This window comes from Astyanax mexicanus, chromosome 11 (genome assembly GCF_023375975.1).
Source record: "Astyanax mexicanus isolate ESR-SI-001 chromosome 11, AstMex3_surface, whole genome shotgun sequence".
NCBI classification, from domain to species: Eukaryota; Metazoa; Chordata; class Actinopteri; order Characiformes; family Acestrorhamphidae; genus Astyanax; species Astyanax mexicanus.
In genome coordinates this window covers 37693169-37717932 of record NC_064418.1, presented here as the reverse complement: position 1 = coordinate 37717932, position 24764 = coordinate 37693169, and the positions used below count along the sequence as shown (strand labels likewise).

The window sequence follows — 24764 nt, the reverse complement described above, 5'->3', positions numbered from 1 at the left end:
CTTTTAATGGGATTGTGTTTTTTCTAAATATTTTACCATATAATTGCATAAAACACAGAAGTACTAAATGAGAACAAATTATAAGATGAATGCATTTATTTAATTAACAGAATATAGTGTAATTGTAAATGATCACAAATAGACAATATCAATTAATGTACTGTACTGCATAAGGTGCAGAAGAACAGAGTGACACTTCAGTCTAACCTTACTTGGTACTGTGGTTACTGTCATGCACTGATAGAGCTGAATATTTGACTATTTAACTACAGATAATGTTCCACAAAAAGCACAGTGATGATGCCGCTACATAACAAAAGCACTTTACAGTCACGGAAACCAAACTGTGAATTTAAAGGTAAAGTAATCTGAATAGCCCAGCTCAGTAATTAAATTTACCTCATTACATGATGCTCTACAACAGCCCATAAAGATGGAAGTGTTGTCACAAAGGGTCTTACTCAGGCATGGATCTGAAATTTACTTTTTTTAGAGATGTGTTCCAAGGTCCCTGCGTATAAAAGTGAAATATAAGGCTATATAATGAGAAGCTAAATAATTGGAAAAACTATTGACATTTATTGTTAATCGAATTATTAATACATTTAATTAAATATAATGTATCAAGATTTAGCAATTGTCATTGATGCAGAGCCAATGATACTCCATACTTGAATAAAAAAAGTACTTAGCACTTTAGTTTTCACAGAATTAGTACTGTATAATAATTGTTGAACCTGTATACTGCATATTACTGTAGATCTACAAAGCATCATGGTCAAATATCTGTGGAGGGTAAATTCTACAATAAACTTTTCTCATATCTCATTACTGTGAATTACATTACAGTAATTTTAGAGCAGGTTTCTATTTCAGCAGTTTAAACATACATAAACTCTTCAATCTCCTTAAATGTGTTGTCAATCATTCGAGCAAGAGCAAAGGTTACCAGAAAACATCTGGACATAGACCAGGACGTCTGGAACAATGTGCTCTGGCTAATTTGGCTATTAAATCTTGAATCTTGTCATAATATGTGTTTTTTTCACAGATGGTTTCCTGTTTCCACATTTTATTTGAAAATCAGATTTGTTTGGCAGATGTTGTACTTTGTGGCAAAAGCTAACTGTACGTGTAGTGAGGACATATTATGATTACTGGAGACATCTTGTGGTCTTGTATCGCACATGTATGACGGCGTTTTGGGGCCACTCTTAAAAAAACAAAACAGTTCGCGTAGAGATTAAAGTCGTAATATTAGGAGAGAATAAAGTCGTAGTATTTTTAGGGAAATTTATTTCTAACTGCATGAGTAGTTCAGGAGCGGAGCAGTAGGAAAGGAGCATTTTCTGCTCATGAGCTGTTTTATAATCACCATCAGTTATCTACATGTATAACCTAGTGATTGTTAATGCTGCAGTGTTACAGTTAGATAATACAATGTGCAGATTTTCCTGTGGTGGCGTCCCGGCAGCCGCGAGAAGCCCCCCGGGAGAGCGAGCGATTTTCGCTGCTTTAAATAATAATAATATCTTTATTTATAACCCACTTTTAATACATTAAAATGCAGCTTAAAGTGCTGTACTTACAGAGAGGTAATCAGAATAAAAAGGAACAATTGGAAAAAGAAAAAAACACAGTAAAAGTAAAATTAACAATTAAGATAAGACATAATAGAAAGTAGTATAAAATAATAAAAAATGTAAAACTGTAAAAGTGGAGCTATGATTATAGCTTAGTTTTTCGGAGTTGATCTAAGCACTCACTCCTCCCACTTTCTTCCCTATTTAAACCGTCACTTCCTCTCTAACTGCTCGTTGAACGACCCCGCGACTGAATGACCCCTCAGTTGATCGACCTGCCTCGCAGTTGATCGACCTCGCCTGCGGCGTTGACTCCCGCTCCTTACCTGGTCCACGATGGTTTTCCACATCTATGTCTGCTGCGGCTGGCGTCCAACCTCGCACGACCGGCTGTTCTCGTCCACACCTCCACCGCCACTGCTGCCCCCCCCCCCCCCGACATGTCAGTTATAAGAGTAGCAAGAAGCTAACTGGTTTGGTTGGCTAACTAGCTTACATAACTTAATCAAGCTAATCAAGCTAACTAGATATCTACAGCGTAACAGTAAGACAAAACATAGACACTAAAGCCTAAAACATTTAATATTAATGGGTTTACCTAACAATCAGTCCACCCACAATGCAACAACTTGGGGCTTGAGAGTGCATTTCTGGGGCTCGGTAGTGCACGTGCACTGTGAAGCCCCTGTTGCACACAAACCCCTCTCCCCATCCTCATAGGTTTCAATGGCAAAACAGACAACTTTCAATCACGTTTTTTTCTAATATACTGTAATTTTACCTCCATTATTTAAATGCAACAGCTAGTGTAACCTCTGCTTATATCGTCAAATTTCTATATCCCAACAGAATTCGTTTTTTAAAACGTTATTTAGCTCTATTCAAAAAAGGTGTGGTTATTGTAAAACGGCTGCTTATGGGCGGGACCAATAACAGACCGTCAGCTCCGCTCTGCCCCGCTCTGCAGTCTGTGACCGCGACCGCGATGCAGCCCTCAGGGGTGGGGTTATTTAAATGAGTAGGCGGTCTCTCCACAGTCTTTCTCCCTCCTCTGGTCTCTACTGCGCAGAATCGGGTATCAGGATCGCCAACATGGCGGAAGATTTTGGCTTCATTTTTATTGAATGAATGGGAACGGCGACACGACGTCCATCTTTTTTTACAGTCTCTGCGCCCATCTTGTTGGACCGCCATGTTCACCCCGTCTAACTTCCTCGGTCACTCCTGCTACGCGACGTGGGTCAGCGGCTGCTTTTTGGGGCTTTTAAACTTTAAAATGCATCGGCTCATCCTCTGGCTTTCTCAAAGACTACAAGGTCGCACTTCCAACACTCAGACGCTGGAGTTCCCAAGGCTTTCACAGTCAGATCTCTTCTTAAAAACTTACAGTGGTCGAAAGTTCTAATTTAAATTTTGTGCTTTGGCTTCACACTTTACACACACTAAGAAACGTAAGTAAGAGTACAAAACTTGTCGCTGGGGCTGTACCTTATGTTGAGGTACCTTTCAGTGAAAGTCCTTTTTTGTACCCATGTTTTTGTGCAAGTAAAGATTATAAAGATTATAAACATTATCATTAACTGAATATGTGTAAAAAACTTGATGATTCAAAGTTGTCTGGCTTTCAAATAAAAACATGTGCAATTAAAATATATATATATATTTTTTTAACATGTCCAAGCTCTAAAAAAACACCAAACTATTGCCTGCCAAAGGTAGCATATAAAGTTATTAAGATAATGTTTATCTCTAGATTGTTTGGTTATTTCTGAGATTTAACAAAAATCCAGGAGCATTCCAAAATTGTGATCATGATTATCTTCCCAATTCTTTGAAATTTTGCAACATTGTACAAATTCTATTCTTTAAAATACATTCTTAAACACATTATGTTGTTTGCTTGTGGATTTTTAAGAGTGATGTTTGATTTTTGCATGTGCACACTGTTGTTTTGACAGGCAGGTCAGTGTGCTCCATTCTTTGTTTTGCATTTTTTATTTAAACTCTCTGGTAAAGCCTGTCAGGCTCATACTGTAAACTGCATTCAATTTAGGAATTATTTTTTTTCACACTGTTAAGAGTTTTATCTGTATAAGATGGTATTTACAGTAGTAAATATAAATTATTATAAACCATGGATATAACACTCATATCATTTGGTAAATTGTTTTGGGTTGGGTTAATTCTAAATATATGCATGAGAAATGTACAGTAGTAATTTACAATAATCGCTTGCACTGCTCTCTTTGTGTACAGTTAGTGGACACATAACTAATATAGAGGCCTGTTTATACAATGGAAAATAGACTTGATTTACCTAATTTAGATGTGGTTAGTAGACTGACCATCTGTATATATCTACCTCACATATGAGTCATTTGGAAATTTTATTTTATTATTGAACTAGGTCATTGTAGTCTGTACGGTTGTTCATACTACAGGTATTTATATTCACATCAGTTTAACTCTAGATAGACTCACTAGCAAATACAAGCAGAGGTCATTTGATCAGCCATAACATTACCATCAGCTCCCTGTTGTGTTGCCAGATCAGATCTGACCATTTATTAACTACCAACTAATATATAACACATAAAGTATATAGAACAGAACAGCAGCAGCCTGTGGAGAATGACTACACTCTGATGGTGAGTGAGAGGTGGGACCTACTTAATATGCAAATAGCGTGACCAACATCAGGTGAAACCCCTGCAATAAAGGGTCAAACTGAGAATGTGCAAAGTAGTTGGCTTGATCTCAACTAGGGTACAGTTTACCAACACAGATTATTTAGTTTAAAACGTTTAACAAGAAACTTAATAAAGTTAGTCATGGCAATTAGTTTGGTATGTTTTAGTGTGGAATTCAATATTTTCGTTCAGCTGACTTAAAAATCACATTAAGGAGAACAACTTTAAGTTTTGTTTTTTACAGTAAAAGCGAGATTAGTCATTGCGGCATAAAATGGGACTATCCCCGGATTTAAAGGGGACATGGAACATATCAGTTTGTACAAGTTTTCTAAGGGATTAAATATAATGGAATTTATTTTGGGGGGAATTTTTTATATAAAATGTTTACACACTAAATTATAATATATTTATGTTTGCAACGTTTGAGCTAGGGCGCCGCCATGTTGCCCGTGCAGCGCTGGTGACGTCACGAGGTTGGTTGGTTTAAGGTCCCAGGCATATAGCTAGAGGAAAAGAGCTTATTGTTTGTGGAGATTATGGATGAAGATGAAGCTGAACTAGGCTAACATGGAGCATTTACTCAGAGATCTTTCCTGCAGAAACCTGAGCAGAACTTTTCAGATGCTTTTCTGAGAGCAAGGGGTTTTGGGAGTGTTTATTCTCTCTCTACATGGAGCCGTGCAGAACCCTGCAGCGCGACCACAGCAGGTACTGCCATCCCGTTAACTAGCTAGTTTATATACATTTAGCTATTTAACATGTAAAGTCCAGAGTCTATAAAGACTGAATGAAACGAACTTGATTTAAGTGGATATTGAAACACCAAGGCGCTGTTTGGTTGATAAACCGTTCCGTTTAGAAGTTAGAAGGCTTACTGGGTACTTAGCTTCATCTAGTTAGTGTTAGCTAGTTAGCTAGCATTGGCTAGCTATAGTAAGATAGCTAGCTAAGTAGCTAACATTTTATCTAGACTTTCGGTACCGGTACCTCTCGCTGCTCTGCTGGGTGAGCGTGTTGTTTGGCTGGTTCCGTGCGGCTCACAGCTGCCGCTCTCATAGTAACCTTACCCTCAGTCGGACGGTCTGTACATCTCAGCTGATCAGAGGAAAAATAAAAAACGGAGGAAAAAAGCCTCGGACTGCAGCTTATTTATCCGGCGCTAATGCTCCTGACTCAAACCCCTCTCCTTCACATAGTCCTGGTCTAGAAAGTGCTCGCCACTAACCCCTAGCATTGCAGCTAACCGGAGGATTCTCACGCTTCAGCGCGAGCCCCGCTGAAGGTATGAAAGTGAAAGTAAATATTTCTCATTCCTCACCCTATTAAATTTCACTACTCCCAGTATTACTACACACAGGGACAATACAAAAGTGCCCCCCCACAATCTGCATCGAGTTTTAGTTTGGATTTTATTATCTATTGAGGAGCTAAATTACGGTATTCTCATAGATTATAGTAGTGAGGCGTTCGAGAACCAACCTTGTGACGTCACTTTCAGTGCTGGGACAAGATGGCGCTGCCCTTACTTAAAAAAATGACATTTAGATTGCTTATAATTTTAATTCCGCTTCACTGACAACTGTTAAACTTATAAAATTTGTTAGAGTGAAAATACATCTTGTGAATTATACTAAATACTTAAAGTGTTTCATGTCCCCTTTAAGACCTCTCCCTTTAAGAGAATCTCTCGCTATCTTTAAGAGACTCCTGAAGACAGAGCTCTTCAAAGAGCACTTACTCTCCTAACACCTCTAACACACTAACTACTTCTAACCCCATTTCCTTCCTCCCCTCCTTCACTTCTCTATCCCTTTATTTCCCTTCGACCTCCTTTAAGCCCTATCTAAAAATGGGTTATCTTAATTCCTATTACTTTTGTACTTCATTATTGTAAGTCGCTTTGGACAAAAAGCGTCTGCCAAATGAAATGTAATGTAATGTAAAAGACCATCTGTACAATAGCCTATTGTTAAATTCTATGTAATACTTTTAAAATAAATTAATTGAGCAAGTAATTGAGAGCACGTACTCCTGAACATACCTACTTATCAATTCAGTTGTCTAATCTGCCAAATGTCTACCATCAGAATAGGAGGAAATTAGCGTCATGGCTTTGTAAATCATATAATAGGCTGGCTCCCTCTACTGTTAATAATGATGTTATTGTTACCATTTGCAACAAATCCACACTGCTATTCTCTTTATGAATAAGTAAAAAAAATATGTTAAACAAGTAGTGTATTCACAATTAAAATAACATAACATTTGAATTCAACGTTTCTTGGTTGAATCATTTAATAAGAGCAGGAAAGGTTAAAAAAAACTCAAGGTGTTCATCATATACACAAACATACAGGACAGAAAATGGGGTATAATACATGCAGAAGTGAGATAAATATCATCTCAGAAAATACAGCATATTTTGTCTAAAATAACAGTTTAATTTTCTTCAAATCAATCGTACACAACTAAAACTCACAATTCAACAAACAATAAACACAATCCAATAAACAATATAAAAAAACACCATACAGAAAATGTATTTAAATTAAATATGTGTGAAATAGAAGAGAATAACACTGTAACAACACAATAAAGAACACAAAAGTGAAAATGTCGTCTACCCCTTTAGGAAACATAGTATATTATAGAATAATATATATTATATATATTATAGAATAAGTTTCACTAGCTCTAGGTTAAATATCCACCAGTAAAATGTATTAAAATATTTAAGTTATCTGGCAACTTCCTGTTTATCTTGCAGAGAGCATTTAAATATATGCGGCAGTTACATGTTATATACCCAGATTACTTGTTAATTTGTTTTGCAGTACATTTGTACTGAACTTTAAGCATAAATTGTTTATATAGTTCACACAAATGGTTCTGTGGCTTTAATGATAGTAGAAAAAAATATATATATATAACGTCATCTACAGAAGGCACATTTGCAAAAGAGGAACATTTTTGATTATTATAAAAAAATTGATTATTTATTATATAGACATGCATTGTGAACTATTAATAATAATTATGTCTATAAAAAGAGAAGTGTGTGCAAGTATCAATTTCTTACTCATAATCCTTCAGCTATCTCTCTATTTTCCCCCCTTCTATTCGTACTTCACTTCTGTTCCTTCAATCTGTTTAACCACAGTCCATAACATATGATTTCTGAACTGATTAAAAATTGTATATTTTATTTTTATCACCTTAATACCCAAGTACACTTTTCTATAAATAACAGCAAAAATACTTAAAACAGTACCTCTTCGTAGTTTTTTTTTATCACTGTTAATGTACACCACTGTTTCTAACTAATAGGTGCACCAGTAGTGACCAGCTTATAGTATGCCGCTTTCTTAGCCATCAGCTCTTCATGAGTTCCTTTCTCTATGACCACGCCCTGTGACATCACCGCGATAATGTCTGCTGTTTGAATGGTGGAGAGTCTGTGAGCAATGACAATGCAGGTGCGACCTCGCCGAGCTTCATCCAGTGCTGCCTGAACTGTCTGCACATGTGGAAAAGTGAAAAGAAAACAAGTTTACAGATTTAACAAAAAGTTAAATGAATAAAGAAATACAATTTGAGGAGATCTGGGACTAGATTTTAAAATTGCAAATTAAACTGCAATAAATATGCTATTTTTACTACATCAATATCACAGACAAGCTCTAGTCATAGAGAAATACAGTATATTTATATTAGGCTAAACACTGCCATGCTACAAGTCATGTAAATTGATCAGATCAGAATGAAAAAAGTCGTACTTCAGAGGATTTCTTGAGAACAGTCATACCTGTCTATGTTATGAGGTGTTATCTTGTGAGTGATGCTGAAAACTGGCCAGCATACTCGTGGCAGGACAACGTGAATTATCAAAGTAAGAACTGATAGTAGGTGACAGATGGATTCAATATTCCATTTACAAGTTGTGCAGGCAGTTCATATTCCTCGATCCACAGTATCATGTGTATAAGATACATGATACTAAAACATGAAAATTGTTTCTGTACCTTGTTTTTGTTGACTTTTGGCATTTTAGTGTATTACATAAAACAAAATGCAAACATGTACCTTCTCGCTTTCTGTGTCCAGGGCCGAGGTGGCCTCATCCAGCAGTAGGATTTTGGGGTTTCTGATGATGGCACGGGCGATGGCTATACGCTGCTTCTGCCCTCTAGAGAGCTGAGAACCCTGAGCTCCAACTTGAGTTTCATATTTCTACAAATCATTCAGAAAATAGGCAATAAGTTGTGGGTTTGCTTAGTATTAGTATAGACAAATAGGCATATCGACATATAGGACAATATATATATAGGACAGTATACTCTAAGTTTTTAAGTAATCAAGAGGATACTTAGCCAGCAGGTTGATTCACATTTATTAACATTTGGCAAACAGAAATTATTAACCATTACGAGATCAAGTTTAATTTGGAGCCTAAGCTGTTCCACTATGAATATGGTCTGCACAATGGCTTATTAATTAGCATATTCATCTCTTAGCTCTGGAATCTTGGATTCAGGGAACTTATTTGGGTGAAGTTTCCATGTTATCTATGTATGCATGCATGTCTGTGTTTGTATGCCTGAATGCACAGATAATGTGATTGTTGGTGTTTCGATTGTAAACACTATTGGGTTCTAAATAAAGTTAAACATTGTACTTACATCAGGAAGAGACATCACAAACTCATGCAGGTAAGCCTTCTTTGAAGCATCTACAATCTCATCCATGCTGATGAGTCGTGAGTTATCCCCATACTGAATGTTTTCTGCTATAGTGCAGTCAAACAGCACAGGCTCTTGAGACACAATTCCAATCTGAGACCTCAGGAATGGTACATTAACATCATGGGATGGGTGGCCATCTATTAACTGGAGGTTAAAGCAAGTATATAATAAGATTTAAACAGAATTAACATACAACAGCTATTAATCTTTATATATTTTTAAAAACATTGAAAAATGATTTAATAACATTCTTCACATGATTGTTCTAATCATGCACAATCTAGTCTTTTTTGCTGGAGCAATAAACTAATGGTTTCTCACCACTTGGCCTTGGTCTGGGTCATAGAATCTCTCCAGGAGCTGAACACTTGTACTCTTGCCACATCCACTACTGCCCACAAACGCAAGGGTCTGGCCAGGACTCACTGCCACCTCTAGTCCCCTCAGCACCTGGATACTTGGCCGGCTTGGGTATGTGAACGTGCAGTTCTTAAACTCAACACGACCTTTAAAATGATCCTGTGAGAAGAAAGACCATATTCAGTCAAATATTTCCACGGCCAGATTATCTCTCTTAATAAAAAGTAAATTCAAATGTTAAAATGAATGAAAAGCACAACTATTTTTATATCAGTAATGGATACAAATACCGGTTATTATTTAAACCATAATAGTATTCTTACCCATCTTTTTCCATCTTTTTGATTAATGTTAATTCTGGGGACTCTGTCCAGCAGTTTGAAGAACTGAGCAGCAGCTATTTTGGCTTTGGCGTAGTCTGGTGTGAAAGATGAAGCTTTTCCGAGGGCTGTTCCACTGGTTACAATGGCAGCGATTACTCTAGAGGATTAGTCCACATAGAATTAATCAAAAGACCTAACTGTAATTTACAATTCACAGTAGTTCATTTAACAAACATACACTTATACATATACTGTACATATTTCACCACACACACTATTCAGATCTTACCTGAAAACCACCACATAGTGAAGTCCCTCATAATTAACCAGATAGCCACCATATCTAAAAGACGCTGCGTATGCCATGAAGATAACACACTGGGCGAAGGCAAAGCAGATGGCATAGATGTTAGCCTTCTTCTTGGCTGCTCTGTAGGGAGCCTCCAGCTGCTGCTCATAGAGATCCACAAACTGCTTCTCCTTAGCCAATCCTGCAACAGTCCTGATATTGGCCATAGCTTCACTGGACACCTGTAGAAACACATCAGAAACCCCTTTCAGCTAAACATTTTTTTTATTATTTTTAGGTAGGCTTTATTTTCTTTATATTCTAAAATAATTGTTATAGCTATACCTGTCCTGCTGCCTCTAATGCCTTCTTGTCCTCATTAGCAAACCCAGTCAACATTTTAGCCTGAAAGACCCCAGAGAGGCCAATCAGGGGGAGGAAGCCGGTCACCACCAGACTCAGCTTCCAGCTGAAAGTGTACGCAATGATAAATGAGGCTCCAATGTTGGTCAGTGAGTTAACGATCATGCCGATCTGAGAGCCGGTAGCCTGATGTAAACACAAACGAACAAAAAACTGTATTAAATACTTTAGGCTTATATTTTTAAACATATATCTTATTATTTACATTTTCATATTTTTACAAAGGAAAGCAAATGAAGCATGTTGTGGCTGCCTGAGTGGGAATTAAACCAATCTACCAAATAAATTGCGGCAGTGGTATGCAGTAAAAAACACATGTAGACAGGCCTACTTACCCCTTGCACCATGGATGCATCAGTAGCCAGTCTAGTGGTAAGAGCTCCAGGACTGTTTGTAGGATCATCAAACCATCCAACCTCCTGCTGAAGCATGGCCTGGAAGCCAACTTTTCTCAACCTGCGAGTCAGTCGCTCTCCAGATTTAGCAAAAGCATAACCCTGTAATATGTAAATGTTCCATGAGATATCAGTGTTTCATCTGTCATATATGAGACTAACAACCAATAACAACCTCTCACTAAACACCCAGATAGCAAAAATCACTCAGGCCATTTTCTCCAATACCCCAAATCTCCACGCCAAACCTGAGTGCATCAGTCTGGCCCTGCTTGGCTCATATCCAGCCTAAGTGCTGTTGTCAAGTATAACATTGAGAACAATTAATACTGCTTGTGCCCTGGTTTGTGCCAACATCCCGGTTGCCAAGTATAATATGCCATTTGGCTCATGCCGCTTCTGCCAACACCCCAGTTGCCAGGTAGAATATGAGAATTGACCTATTACCACATATAAACCAACTTTTGCCCAATTCCACATAGCCAATGTTGAGTCTCAGCCGATGTTGCCATTCATCAGCCGAGCTTGAGCTGATTCTTCATGCTATTTGGGCACACAAAGGACTAAGAAACTCATTGGACTTGTGTGCTTACTAACTATACATTGTATCTTGTGTTCATTTGCACATAAATTTTGCACTCCTTAAAGTGTTCATTACTTTGCACCTCTAACAGCATTTTTTTTTACTTTACTTGCTCGGTGACATTAAAGTTGTATCTAATCTAAACAAATCTAATCTAATCAAGCATTTCACAATTTTACTTGACACACAATGATAACAGACATGCCCAAAGTAAGCTGCTCTCTTAACTGTGCCAAGAAACCTGCTGTAAAAACAATAACACTCAATAAATGTGACACCATTTTACAACCATTGGACAATCTTACCTGTAAGAACTGTGAGAAGAAGCTCATACATCCCACAATGACAAACAGAATGCAAACCCCATTTATCTGATCTCTCTGCTCCTCCAGGTCTCTGAGAGCAAATGTCTACACAAAAAAAATACAGGATTATATTTGCATCAAGGGGTTAATTTCAACAATTCTATGTATGGATGTATGGATCGCAAACTTTAAAAAGTTTCTCACCCCTAAAATCTGGCTGAATAGGAGGGCATAGATGGGGTTGACGGAACCATTTACGGCTGCTCCTAAAGAACCCAGGACCATATATGGCCATTCTGGCTGGTTGTACTTCAAAATTCGAGCCACTGGTGCTGATTCAGTCACTGGATCATCATATATCTGAATACCAAATATAAAGAAATTAAATGAAAATGTAATGCAATGTAAATGAAAGAACATAATTAACTGATTAAATAGAAAATTTATTGTAACAGGTGCATCTTAGCATTTTTACCCCAATCAGAGTCTCGTAATTACTGTTTATACATCACAGAACAATGTAAAATACTCAGTAAATGCATTGTTTGGCACCATTAACCACATAGTAAAATCCCTCATAAATCTAGACCCATACAAGGTAAAATGTGTATAAAGTTTTTGTTTTTTTACAGGACATTAAGCAAAACGGTTGCTTCCAGAGAAAAATATTACCTTATTTTCCTCAGTCGTGTCCAGTTTAAAACTGTCAGAATCAAATATCCGTTCTCCAGAAATGGCTTCAGTAAAGCTGTTTGATATTTGAGACTGAGACCTCATTCTCAAAGATTTCCTGTCAAACATATAGCTTGTTTTAATAACTGAATATAATTCACTCAAGCACAAAACATCTCTATTTCCACTTGAAATTCTTAAGAATGAATGTGTTTTTTTGTAGGGTTTTTACCTTAAACTAGACTTGTAGCTTCCCCTGCTAAAACTACGATTCTTGAATCCATCATCTTCAGGGATGCCTGTGTCTGATGCAGGTGCATTAACATGACAAGATCAAACTCGGTATTAGGTCAATATAATTTGGCAGTATCTCAATACAGTAAAAATGAGAATTTGTTGAACATGTGCCTTTTTAAAGTATTTAGTTTAGTAAATATTTGTTCTATTAGAGTGTTTAACGTGTGTAATGCTAAATGCTAGCTCCAACTTAACACTCTATCCTCAAGGTATTATGTAATATGCCACAATCTAACATTCTGTCCATGCTATTTTTTGTTGCTATGTTGAATTGTTACATATTTAAATCTTAATCTTTTATTTTCTATCAGACTGCATTAGTTTCATCTGCATTATTTTCATCTGCCATACACAGTTTCTTCAGAGCTGATGATCAGCACAGTTTGTGAGGGCACAGAAGTAACACACCTAGTAAACCTGCTAATTACTAATTAACAGATGGACTGAGGGAGTGTTACAGCAGAAAATCACAAATCTGTGCCAGAAAACTGTGTTCTACTGACTGAAGGGTCCCACAGAGAGATACTACTGCACATGCACACATCACTCTTACGTCAGTATCCTGGTGTTCAGCGCCACACCCATAATTTCACGCTACCTGCAATCTTATCACTTAATTTTACCACCAGTATTGCGTGTTTGTCTTAGTTATCAAACTACAACTTAAATTTTATTACATTTTATTGTGTTTATGGTAATAACTCTTCTGTGTTCATTGTTTTTTCATGTATATAATATAAAAGGCTGGCTATTTTCTATATAGTATTTACTGATGAGTTAATTCATTCTATAACAATTACCTAGAGTTTAATGCAGAAAACACATTCTGATAAGTTAATATAGTCTATGAAATCCTACTTAAAGACTAATGTGCTGTTTCTTGCTGTATGATTTTATACAGTATGAGTTACTGCCTCTCTATAAAAGCATGCTGTTGGACATGGTAGCACAGATTTTCAAAACACCAGCCTTTCAGGGAAGGATTTAGTCATTCCTGATGTAATTTTGACTATATCAATGTTTCCAATATCAAACTTAATTTTTTTAAATATACCCACTGTATACTTACTATTATCAACTTATCATAAAATATATGGGCATGATCGCAATCATTCTGTTTTTGTTCGCAATAAGTTAATTCACGCTTAAAAAGGGTGCAATTGCTTTTTTTATGCTATCATGTCATGATTTTACTAGAATAATATCATTTATCACAATTCTTTTTTGGGCAATAAGTCGTCCAAACAAAACCAGTTATTGTGAGCATTACATACTGTTGTTTGTTTTGTTGTTGGATGATTCACTTCCTTGGTTCTGGAGAGTAACAAGAGTGAAGTAGACTCCTTTCCTCTCCAGCAGCTCGCTGTGTGAGCCCCTCTCCACAGCACATCCATGCTCAAAACCCACAATCACATCAGCATTACGAATCGTAGACAGGCGATGGGCAATAGTAATGGTGGTTCTGCCTACGCGAGCCTGAGAGAGAAAAATAAAACATGTAAGTTGGAAATATAATATCTTTATAAACCAAAGTTTACCCCAGAATTTGCAACACAAACTAGTATCGCAGAAACTGTAGATGTGCTACTTGTCTAGCGCTAATTGCGCAAAGCCAGTAAGCGACCGTTTTAAAAAAGCAGTGCTCAGTAATGGATGCTGAATTTAATCTGTGATTAAACAAGGTAAAGCTGGTTGATCTTACCTTGTCAAGAGCCTCCTGCACCACGGCCTCGCTCTCATTGTCCAGGGCCGATGTGGCCATGTCCAGTAGCAGGATTTTGGGGTTTCTGACCAGTGCTCGAGCAATTGCAATTCTCTGCTTTTGTCCTCCACTCATCTGGCCTCCACCTTCCCCAACCAGTGTATCGAATTTCTGTGCCGAGCAATAAGTCAGGTAAGAAATATATATTTTTGTTGTATTTCAATTCTGTTTCAGCAGGAATCACAACTGCACAAATGCAGTTTAACAGAGAATGCGTATCTCAGTTCTCTCAGTCAAAAAAGCTGTAGGATGGCTTAGTTAAAAAAAAAAATCACAAAAACAGTTTAAAACTTACAACAAAATCTAAATTTCTGTCTATTATCAGTACTGACTGGTTAATGGGTGCCCACACTACACTGTAAAAACCTGCTTTTTCAAAGCATTTCCCAGCATATGTTACAGTGTTTTGCAATGAATTGAATTAATCTTAAAATGACAAGAATAGATAATGTTTTTTTAAATGTGTTGTGATTTTACGACACAGTTGGGGAATACAGCACTGTAACATTTCATAATTTTAATGCATTGTGAATGAAGTGCTCATATGAAGCTTAGGGGTTTGTTTGACATTTATATTAAGTTAGAAATAAAGGACAATTATTGCTTGCTTTGACGTGCTGTGTTATTTAATGTTCTAAGAGATATTTTGGTAAGGTTGGCAGGGTGTTTTTGGGTAGTTTAAGTAATCATCATGATGATGAACACTATGCTGAGACTAAGGTTTTGGAATCATTTTAATATGGATTAAATATGTTTTATTGGCCCCATATAAGAACTGCTTGTTTTGTTGTTAGAAAGTTCTATGATTGAACACAGATCTTTATAAGAAGCTCTTAGTACTAAATTTTTTATAGTGATTAGTACAGTAGCATGTATACTTACAGAAGTTTTTAGTTTTAAATAAACTGTAAAATTATGTAAATATAAATATTCAACATGTAAAGAAAGATTTTATTGTAACATATTTTATTTTAACAAGTTATTGATGTACTTGAAATAATTCTGACCCTGCTGCCAGAGTATATCATACTCATTTATTTAAAAATGTGTGGAGCATTTGAAAGTGAAAAGCACAAAATAGAATCCCCAATAGAACAGTATGCCAACAAACCTTTCAAAAGTTCATTAAGAGATTCTTGACTTGTAAAACATTGCTTTTGTGTCATATATCAGATCACACCACACCATCTCTCTGCAGATAAGATGACCCACTACTAATTTAGATCTCAATCTGTATGATAAGGCACTGGTTATTTACCTGTGGAAGGTCCATGATAAAGTTGTAGGCATTGGCCTCTTTGGAAGCCTGTATGATCTCCTCCATGGTGACTCCTGGTCGGCCATAGCGGATGTTCTCTGAGATACTGGTGGCAAAAAGGACAGGTTCCTGCTCTACAATGCCAATCAGTGAACGCAGCCACTGAATATTCAGGCTTCTGATGTCGTGACCATCCAGGGTGACCTATGAATAGAGAAAGCTCAGCCCATCATCATTTATTTTGCCTTTAATTAAATGTCACATCTACTGTAGTAAATTGAAATGCTTTTAACGTAAGGTTGGTTTGGATTACCATTCCTTGACTGGGGTCATAAAATCTCTGAATGAGTTGCACTGCTGTACTTTTGCCAGATCCGCTGGGTCCAACAAACGCGGTTGTCTCTCCTGCTTTAACCTCCAAGTTTAAATTGTCTAAAATCTACAAGAAAAGTTAAAGGTCAAATAAAGGTTGAATATTTGTAAAGAGTAAAACAGAACAGAACAAAAAACAACTAAACAGGCGCGACATACCTTCACATCAGGTCTGGAGGGGTAGTTGAACTCAATGCTATGGAATTCAATGTCACCTTTGACTTTCTCTAACTTGTGCCCTTCCTCTGAGAAGCAATCGATTTTTGGTATCTGTGTAAACATGAAAGTTGACAGTGTTGAATCATTCTTTGTTATCTGAAAACTCAAGGGTTCATTGATTTATGTGATGTACTGTGTGAGTGCCAAGCTTACTCTGTCGATTGTGTCGAAGATGCTCTTAGCTGCAGCTCGACCTGAAGCAAAGGCTTCTAGACATGGAGAAGCTTGGCCGAGGTTCATGGCTCCAATGAGCACTCCAAAGAACACCTAATAAATACATTCATATTTAAGTGTTATACAGTGTTCATTTGGGTCAGCCTAGACAGATTTAACCCACTTGTTATGATACGGGTCAGATTGACCCATTTTAAAGTTTGAAGATCTAGTTAAAAGTAAAGTGTCTAGTTAAAAACTAGTCAAAAGTAAATTTTTCGTATGAAATTCTTCTGCTTGCTTTAATTAGTGTAATCAACATATACTATAAAAACTGTTCATCTCACATATTTGGAACCATCCCCTGCAAAAACTAAAACTAATACGAAATTGCAATGTTATGTTTCAATGTTATGTAAAACCATTGTGTTTTATATGTTGGTCTTTCAAATGTAATAAAGTAGTGAAACATTTCAAAAGTTTGAACATGTATTATTTTTTAAAAGAAGAACGAGTGATTTATACTAATTGAACCATCACCAGTTAGAGGTAAGGAACACCATTGCACTTAAACATTAATAGAGTAATTACAGTACCAATAGTAATATTACTGAAATATATTTACACTTCTTGTTATAATTTTTGGGGGTTTTAGACGTATTTTGAATAATTAAATATGCACCACGTCAATATGACAAATTAATATAATGGGAGGGTCTTCTAAAAATCTATTCTTTAACATATGTTCCTTTATTTAATAATCTAATTAGCCAATAATGTGGCAAGAATGCATAAGATCAAGTGGATACATGCTAGCAGATTCAGGTAGTTAACCATGAATTCAAAAATGTGATCTCAATGATTTTTAGTGTGCTGTCTTTGTTGGTTTTGGATTAACTGGTTTGAGTCTTTCTCTAACTTTTGATGAGGATCAATTTGGAAGGACCAACCTGCCATGTTTTAACAGTTCTGGCTGAAGAAAGTGTTGCTATTTTTTTAGCTAATCTTGATTAGTAGATAATGAGAAATTGAAACTGATTTAAGAGCAAAAGGAAGCTCTGCTGTAGTGTTTTTTAATAATGTTCTTCTGTTTAAGTACATAATTAAATAGATTTTTTTTTTATAATATTTATTTAACTCAATCTTAATTCATAATTGAATTGAATGGGTAAATTAAATGTGAAACATTTTAAATCCTATAATGCATAAAATATTTAAGAGTTCATACCTGGATGAGGGTTCCAGGTGTGAGCTCCTTGGTGTCAATGACAAGCTTAGAGCCATACCAGAAGGCTAGAGCATAGCAGAGGAATATGATGCACCACAGGTATCCCTGAAATATACCAATGATTGTCCCTTTCTTCACCCCCCAGGTTTGAGCCTCTTCAAGGTTTTTATCATATCTGGAGATTTAAAAAACACTTTTATACACATCACACTGTCATATTTTTGCATTTTACTCAATGTTTTTAAAATATATGGAGAATTACAGACTACCATGGTTTTACTGTAACGTTCTTCAATACAGTGATTGAATTATTCACTACCTCTCTGTCTCCTTATCCTCTCCTCCAAATGCTGCTACTGTTCTGATGGATGAGAGAACTTCATCAGCTATGGCTCCAGCTTTAGCATAAGCCTGCAGCTCACGCACCGTCAGCCTCGCCACCGCCTGCAAACACACACAAAACACACACACACACCATCCATTAAAGCAATCTTTAAAGCAATCTTTCAAATTAGTGATACCCAAATGTACGCATTGAAAATGAACCACAGGCTGAACTACAGAGGAAGAAACGAGGAGAAGCTGATTACAGCGTCACTGTAGTGTGAAGGTACCGTTACTGAATGTGAGCAGCTGGTGGAGAAAAGAAGAATTTAGTAGGGGAAACTCAGACCTCAGTAGCTCATTCACTCATAATATAAAAACAAAGAAGAGTTCGTGCTAAAACCGGGATTAATATTACACTGGAGTTTGAACGGTAGACTCACTGTATACACTCTCTTTCCCTCTCACACACACATACACAATAAGTGTAACTCGCCCCCTAGTGGCAACAGAGCTTCCTATAAGTCTGAGTAATATGATTATTGCAAACAACATAAATAGCTACAGTCTAACTCATAGACTGTATATAGCAATTGAGAGCATCCTCTCTCAACAGTGAAGCCGCCACAGGTCGGGCGCCCCCTGCTGTTCGGTTTCAGAAAGCTGTGTAACCCCACCCTTTCCCATAGGTTTCAATGGCAAAACAGACAACTTTCAATCACGTTTTTTTCTAATATACTGTAATTCTACCTCCATTATTTAAATGCAACAGCTAGTGTAACCTCTGCTTATATGGTCAAATTTTTATATCCCCACAGAATTCAGTTTTTAAAACGTTATTCAGCTCTATTAAAAAAAGGTGTGGTTATTGTAAAAGGGCTGGTTATGGGCGGGACCAATAACAGACCGTCAGCTCCGCTCCGCCCCGCTCTGCAGTCTGTGACAGGGGCGGGGTTATTTAAATGAGTGGGCTGCGCCACAGTCATTCTCCCTCCTCTGGTCTCTACTGCGCAGACTCGGGTTTCAGAATCGCCAACATGGAGGAAGATTTTGGCTTCATTTTCATTGAATGAATGGGAACTGCGATACGGCGTCCAAGTCTCTGGTCTAACTAACCGTGTATTTGTAGTGAAGGCAACTGTTTATTATTCTCACATGATTGCTTATCAAAGAAAGCCTTCAAACTGCACTTCGCTATATTTAGTTTTCTATCTAACACTGTGACAATATTTAATTGCGTTAAAATGTATAAAATAGGCTTTACAACATGGAATATTATTTCACACTGCAATTTATTTACACTAACCTGCATTACAAACACTTTTACTCTTAAATAAAAATCACAGTATGTATCTGAATTAAAATATTTCAAACTAATATACAGTATTTACACTGACAAAACTGAGAACCGTCTATAGCAGAGACTGTAAAAAAAGATGGACGCCGTGTCTCCGTTCCCATTCATTCAGTGAAAATGAAGCCAAAATCTTCCGCCATGTTCCGCAATGCTCTGTCCAGCTATACACAGTCTATGGTCTATAGCAACTGTCTTGCATCCTCTGAAGACTTTTCCCTCTGACTAAGATCTCTCTCTCTCTGGCTGAACTTAACCTGGAATCGGATTCATCCGCTCTGAAAGAAGACCGCATCACACTCGCCGTTTAAAATGACTCTTCCGCATGTTCGGTGCAATTACCCATTCTCACCAGAGAGGGCCTTCAATCCTCCATATTCCAAACTGACTCAACTCAACCCTAATTCTACACATTGTAACAAAGAAATGTGGTGTGTGCCAAAATAAAGACACATCAAATATGTTGAGATATGCAGATTTTTTTTTTACATTTAGGTTTGTTTCACGTAGAGGATTTGTTCACTACTTTACAATTGAGAATGTTGTGTTCTGTTAAATGGTGAATTGGTACTGACCATAGCCATTAGTCCTGCAGCCAGTCCAATCAGAGGGCTCACTGCAATTATCACCAGTGTCAGTTTCCACCCTCCAACAAAGCCCACCATAAAACCAAAAATGAACGTTGAGATCCTCTCAATAAAGATGGTGACCTGGTCAGCAATTGCATTGTTGATCTTGTTGATATCACTATTTACACAAAGAAGAAAAGACACAATTACATAGATACAATTTTCCATATTGACAATTTCCTATTTTATACAATAATAAATATGCTGAATTATTTTTTGTCAATGCTAGGCAGCTTTCTTGGTCAACATAGAATGCTCTTTTATATATTACTGTGCAAAAAACATTTTGTCACCAATTTAAAACATTGATAATGTATTCTATTTTATAACAACATATATTGCTGTTGTACTTAATTAAAAAAAAAAACAGAAAGCTAAATTTACTCTGATATTTTTGTGTTCAGCTCGCCAACAGACGTGCAGTCGAACCAGCCGATTTCCATGCACATGATCTTCCTGAAGTATGTTTTTCGGATTCTTTGTGTCTGTCTTGCAGCTGCAGACACCCATAAGGCAATCTGAAATATTAATATGAATATTAATTATTTATAATTGCTCGTAACTTACAGAAATTGAGCAGGTAACTATTGTAGCTAAAAACAAAACATTAGATAAAGCAGAAGGTTTTTCACTGCACCTGAAAGTAGCTAAGGATTAACACTCCCAGTCCAATTCCGATGTAATAATAAGCAAACATAGTCATCTGTGCTTCGATATCCACACTGCGTAAGAGAACAGAATCAAAATCTGAACCATTACATTACATATATATTAAACCCTGTTATTAACATTCATTCTGTGATTCAAACAAAAATAACATAATTTAAATGTTGCATTTGCTCTGTTAATACATGAACACATGCAGTTAATCTGGAAACTTTAATATGAAACATTTTTTACGCAAATTAATCACGTGACACAATTTACAAAGCCTAGTAACACATTATCTTTATTTTAGCTTCATATAGCGATATGACACAGAAACACTAATTGTTGAGTTTAGAAGGTAGATTTACTTTTATTTATACTGAAGTTTGTTTTCTCTCGTTCACACTCGCATGGTCATGCATGCACACACACACACACAGTTGATGGCACATTTCCTCTTTTTAAGCTGTTGAGTGTGGAATATGGAGCTACACAAGAGTTTATTTTCTCTATAAAAATTACACATTACAATATTCTACTTTAAAAAGCATCAAAACTACCATAAGATAAAACACAGTTAAGTACCAGCATTTAAATAAATGTAATCATGATTTTATTCATGATAGAATCACAGAGTCACTTTGCTGTTTAGCTTGACTGGCACCAATAATACAGCATGTAAGTGTTTCTAACACAGATTAATTTGTTCACATTTAAATACACATTAGCAAAATTAAATGTGATTAATTATTTTTTTTAATCAATTAACACCACTAATTTAAATGCATTAAATTTAAAATGCATTCAGATTTACAGTACCAGTACTCACCCACAGTAAACAGTGTTACCCTCCAGCTCCACTACAGAGCCGTTAGTCCATGTCACAGTGTTATTAATGCAGGTTTTATTGGGATCAGCCAGTTCCTGAACCTCCAGCTCATAGGCTACAAAGATGTTGGTCATCATGCCGTAGACCAGCAGCATGAGAGGTGAGGCAGCCCCGTGAACGAGAGCACACAACCCCCCCACTACCATCATCACAATATCTGTACATGTAGCGAATCGGAACAGCTGAAAAAATCCAACTCCCAAAACCTTCTCTTTATTCTTGTCACCCTTTTTCCTGAAATTATGAAGTAAAATATATCATTAATATCATTCTTTTCTCATTAATGCAATAAAATGCATTGATCACTGTGAGTATATCCAATTCTCTAGTAAAAATCACTTCTTACCTTTTTTCAGTGCCTGTGGTATTAAACATAGTAAAAAAGAAAAAAAAAGATTTAGATGTACTTCTTATTCATGAAGAACATATTTTAATGAATATTTTGTTTTACATTCCAGCAAAAAAAGCTGATTGGCTTACCTTCTTCACCTTCAATTGCTTTTATACTTTTGAGATCCATGGTCAGCTGAGCTTCCTTCAAGCTTAGTAATTTTTTTCTGGTCAGGAATCTTACTGCAATGAACATCAGAAATTAGATTTTGCACCCAAATTTATATGAATAAGGGTGCTGCAAATAGTTTTTTGGCAATGCCATAATAAAAAACAAACATTTGGTTCAAGAAAAAAACTTAAATGCTGCAGCCCCTGTTGTCTGTTGCACCATTTAAGGTGGAATGGGAAAGTTTTCTAGCTAGCTACTAGACAAACTACTAGTGATTTTTTTATTCTTGTTTGGTCATAAAACATACCCCTTTGTTTGAAGTGTTCATCTGAAAAATCTCTGCATGAAGGGCTAACAAGCCCTATCCCTTCCCCTCACCTACCCCTCCAGCCTAACAAAAATCGAGACCTCCCTACCCGTCGGCGTGCAAAACAGAGGGGTAGGGGTAAAGGATAGGGCCAAGGGGTAAAATGGGATTGGGCCTATACATACAGCAAATAATAACTTGCTCTAAAGCCATCAACACTCCACAAGTGGTGGAGCAGTTTACAGTTCCATAAAATACAGCAGAATACACAATAGAGGGTATCCTGGGGTACTACACCCAGCTGAGTAATGGGGAAAGGAAGATACATCCACTGTGCAAATAAATGGTGGCAGGAGCCAATGGGAAAGGTGTGAACTCCAAGAGTTTGCATCGCACACAAACTGACTGTGTATTATAGAACCAGCCCAGCTGACCCAGTAACAGGTACAGGTTCCTAAACATCAGTAGTTTCTTTTTTCTGTGTGTTTTAAAAGTGTTTATAGGTCATTCACTGTCCAGATGCTAGAGGCAAACAGCTAAACTTAATTATCATTAAGTTTATTTAATCTCAGAGAGCAAATGTACACCTAAATCTAAACAGTTATATAAAAATATTTTTATGTAACTTTATAATAAGTTTCAAGTTCACCTTGCACAGGAACAGCAATGGTGTTCCAGTGCATGTTTAACTATCTAAAAGATGTCTGAAACCCAAAATATCCTAGCAAGCAGTGTGAATATTTCATTACTAACTAATTCTTGTACATTCTATATTCAATATTTAGTGGTCTAATTAGGATAATTCACTTGTTTTTCATTAAAAAAAACATGTTCAAACTTTTTATATTATAATAGTAAACACATATACATATACATATATGTTAATTTTATATTGATTACACTAATTAAGGCAAGCATTAGAAGTTTTATACTGAAAAAAAATACTTTTAACTTTTGTTCTAGATCTTTCCTAGAAACTATAAAACGGGTCAATTTGAACCTTAACATAACAAAAGGGCTAAACTAACTAAAACCAAAGTAGACAAGAAGACAACTCATAAACCTTGGGTGAAATGACAAAACTTAATTTGATGAGGTAAGATCAATTAAAAAAGTAAGTTATCACAATTTTTTTTAAATATTATTTAATATTTTTACAGTGCAGCACTAACTTCAGGTTTTATAAAATAATTTATGAATTAAATGGCTTTTGTTTTTGCTAAATCTTTTTTTTAGCATCAAAACAAAAAGAGATTCTGATTGAGCCAAAGAGCTTTTTGCACTAACTATGCAAGTCATGCTTATTATGCAATCAGAATTGTCACTGAACGGTTGTTGGAATTGTAAACTGCATCTCTTTTCTATTGATTTCTTATTTCTTAAGTTCTGCCAGATACTTAAACATTAGTCATACTTCATAAAACATAACTAACAGAGTAATAAAGTTATAAATAAAGTAATAAAGAGTAATGACAACATAAAACACTCCACAGAAATAATTAATTATAAGCAGCTAAAATGTTAAGTGTGTCTTACACTTCGTTACACAATGTGTCAAACAGATAAAGGTGTTGTTGGAAAATTTTTAACATTTTAAATTTCTACATATTACTGGCCACATTACAATGCTCACTGTGTATATGGGTTTAAGGCCTATATCGGGTTGTCTTCTGTGGTAACACACCAGACTTTCTTTTTGCATATTGGGCAAAATACAATGCAAAAAACAATACTGTTTGTTTTTGTGAATGTTTTTGTACATTTTTCTCATTATAATGAACATGGAGATACTTCTGGACTCAAGTATGAAAAACGAATGCAGAATAAAACTCACCAGTTTCTTTGTATCCTCCGGAGTCTTTTCCAGCGAGGGCTGTGCAGAGTAAGGTCACTGCTGGAGAGTGTGAAATTTATGCTGTCAGTGTCCAGAACACGCCTCCGTGGACGTCTGCCCCACTATTAGACTGATAAGACATTACTTCTATCAAGCGCCTGACAGGGCCAAGGTCTTCAGAGGTTCAGAGGTAGAATCAGCTCTCTTAGGTTAAACATGGTGCTGTTTAACTATGCTAGAACACATACTACCCACACCCAATGTCAATTACCCCAGGTATGCTTACCATGTGGAAGGTGCATGTAGTCCGAGTGTAGCCTTAATTGTATGTAATTCATTCCCATTCATGCTGTAAACTGCCATAAACCAGTGTTTATATTATTTTGGTTTTGGCACAGCAATTACATTGATATGACTTTGACATTGTTTACACTTACAGACAAATTATAGAATTGATTCTTGGTACACCTTTCCCACTCTCAAACACTCTAAAAGGTGCTACACATGATTTAAGCAATGCTATAGAAAAATATGTGTAAAGAACCTTTTAAAATTGGTAATATAGTAAAAAAATATATATATTTTTTTGTTCAATATGTCTTTTTTTTTACTGAAAAATA

The 24764-nt window shown here is 36.3% G+C and overlaps 1 protein-coding gene across 1 annotated transcript; it reads right to left on the bottom strand.

Moving 5' to 3' along the window:
• Window positions 1–6560: 6560 nt before the first annotated feature.
• Window positions 6561–24446, bottom strand: abcb11a (ATP-binding cassette, sub-family B (MDR/TAP), member 11a). Its single transcript, XM_022680206.2, has 28 exons — window positions 24431–24446; window positions 24145–24201; window positions 21982–22074; window positions 21848–21860; window positions 21442–21735; window positions 20602–20686; window positions 20349–20482; window positions 19911–20082; window positions 17977–18101; window positions 17658–17832; window positions 16430–16543; window positions 16217–16327; window positions 15999–16124; window positions 15686–15889; window positions 14368–14538; window positions 13940–14141; window positions 12601–12673; window positions 12369–12486; window positions 11901–12056; window positions 11697–11801; window positions 10749–10910; window positions 10336–10539; window positions 9991–10232; window positions 9702–9858; window positions 9340–9537; window positions 8956–9162; window positions 8360–8506; window positions 6561–7793 (listed from the first exon to the last, which is right to left on the bottom strand). Exons 1-28 carry the CDS (start codon window positions 24444–24446, stop codon window positions 7593–7595), a joined length of 4062 nt encoding a protein of 1353 aa, XP_022535927.2. The 3' UTR covers window positions 6561–7592.
• Between the last annotated feature and the right edge of the window lie 318 nt (window positions 24447–24764).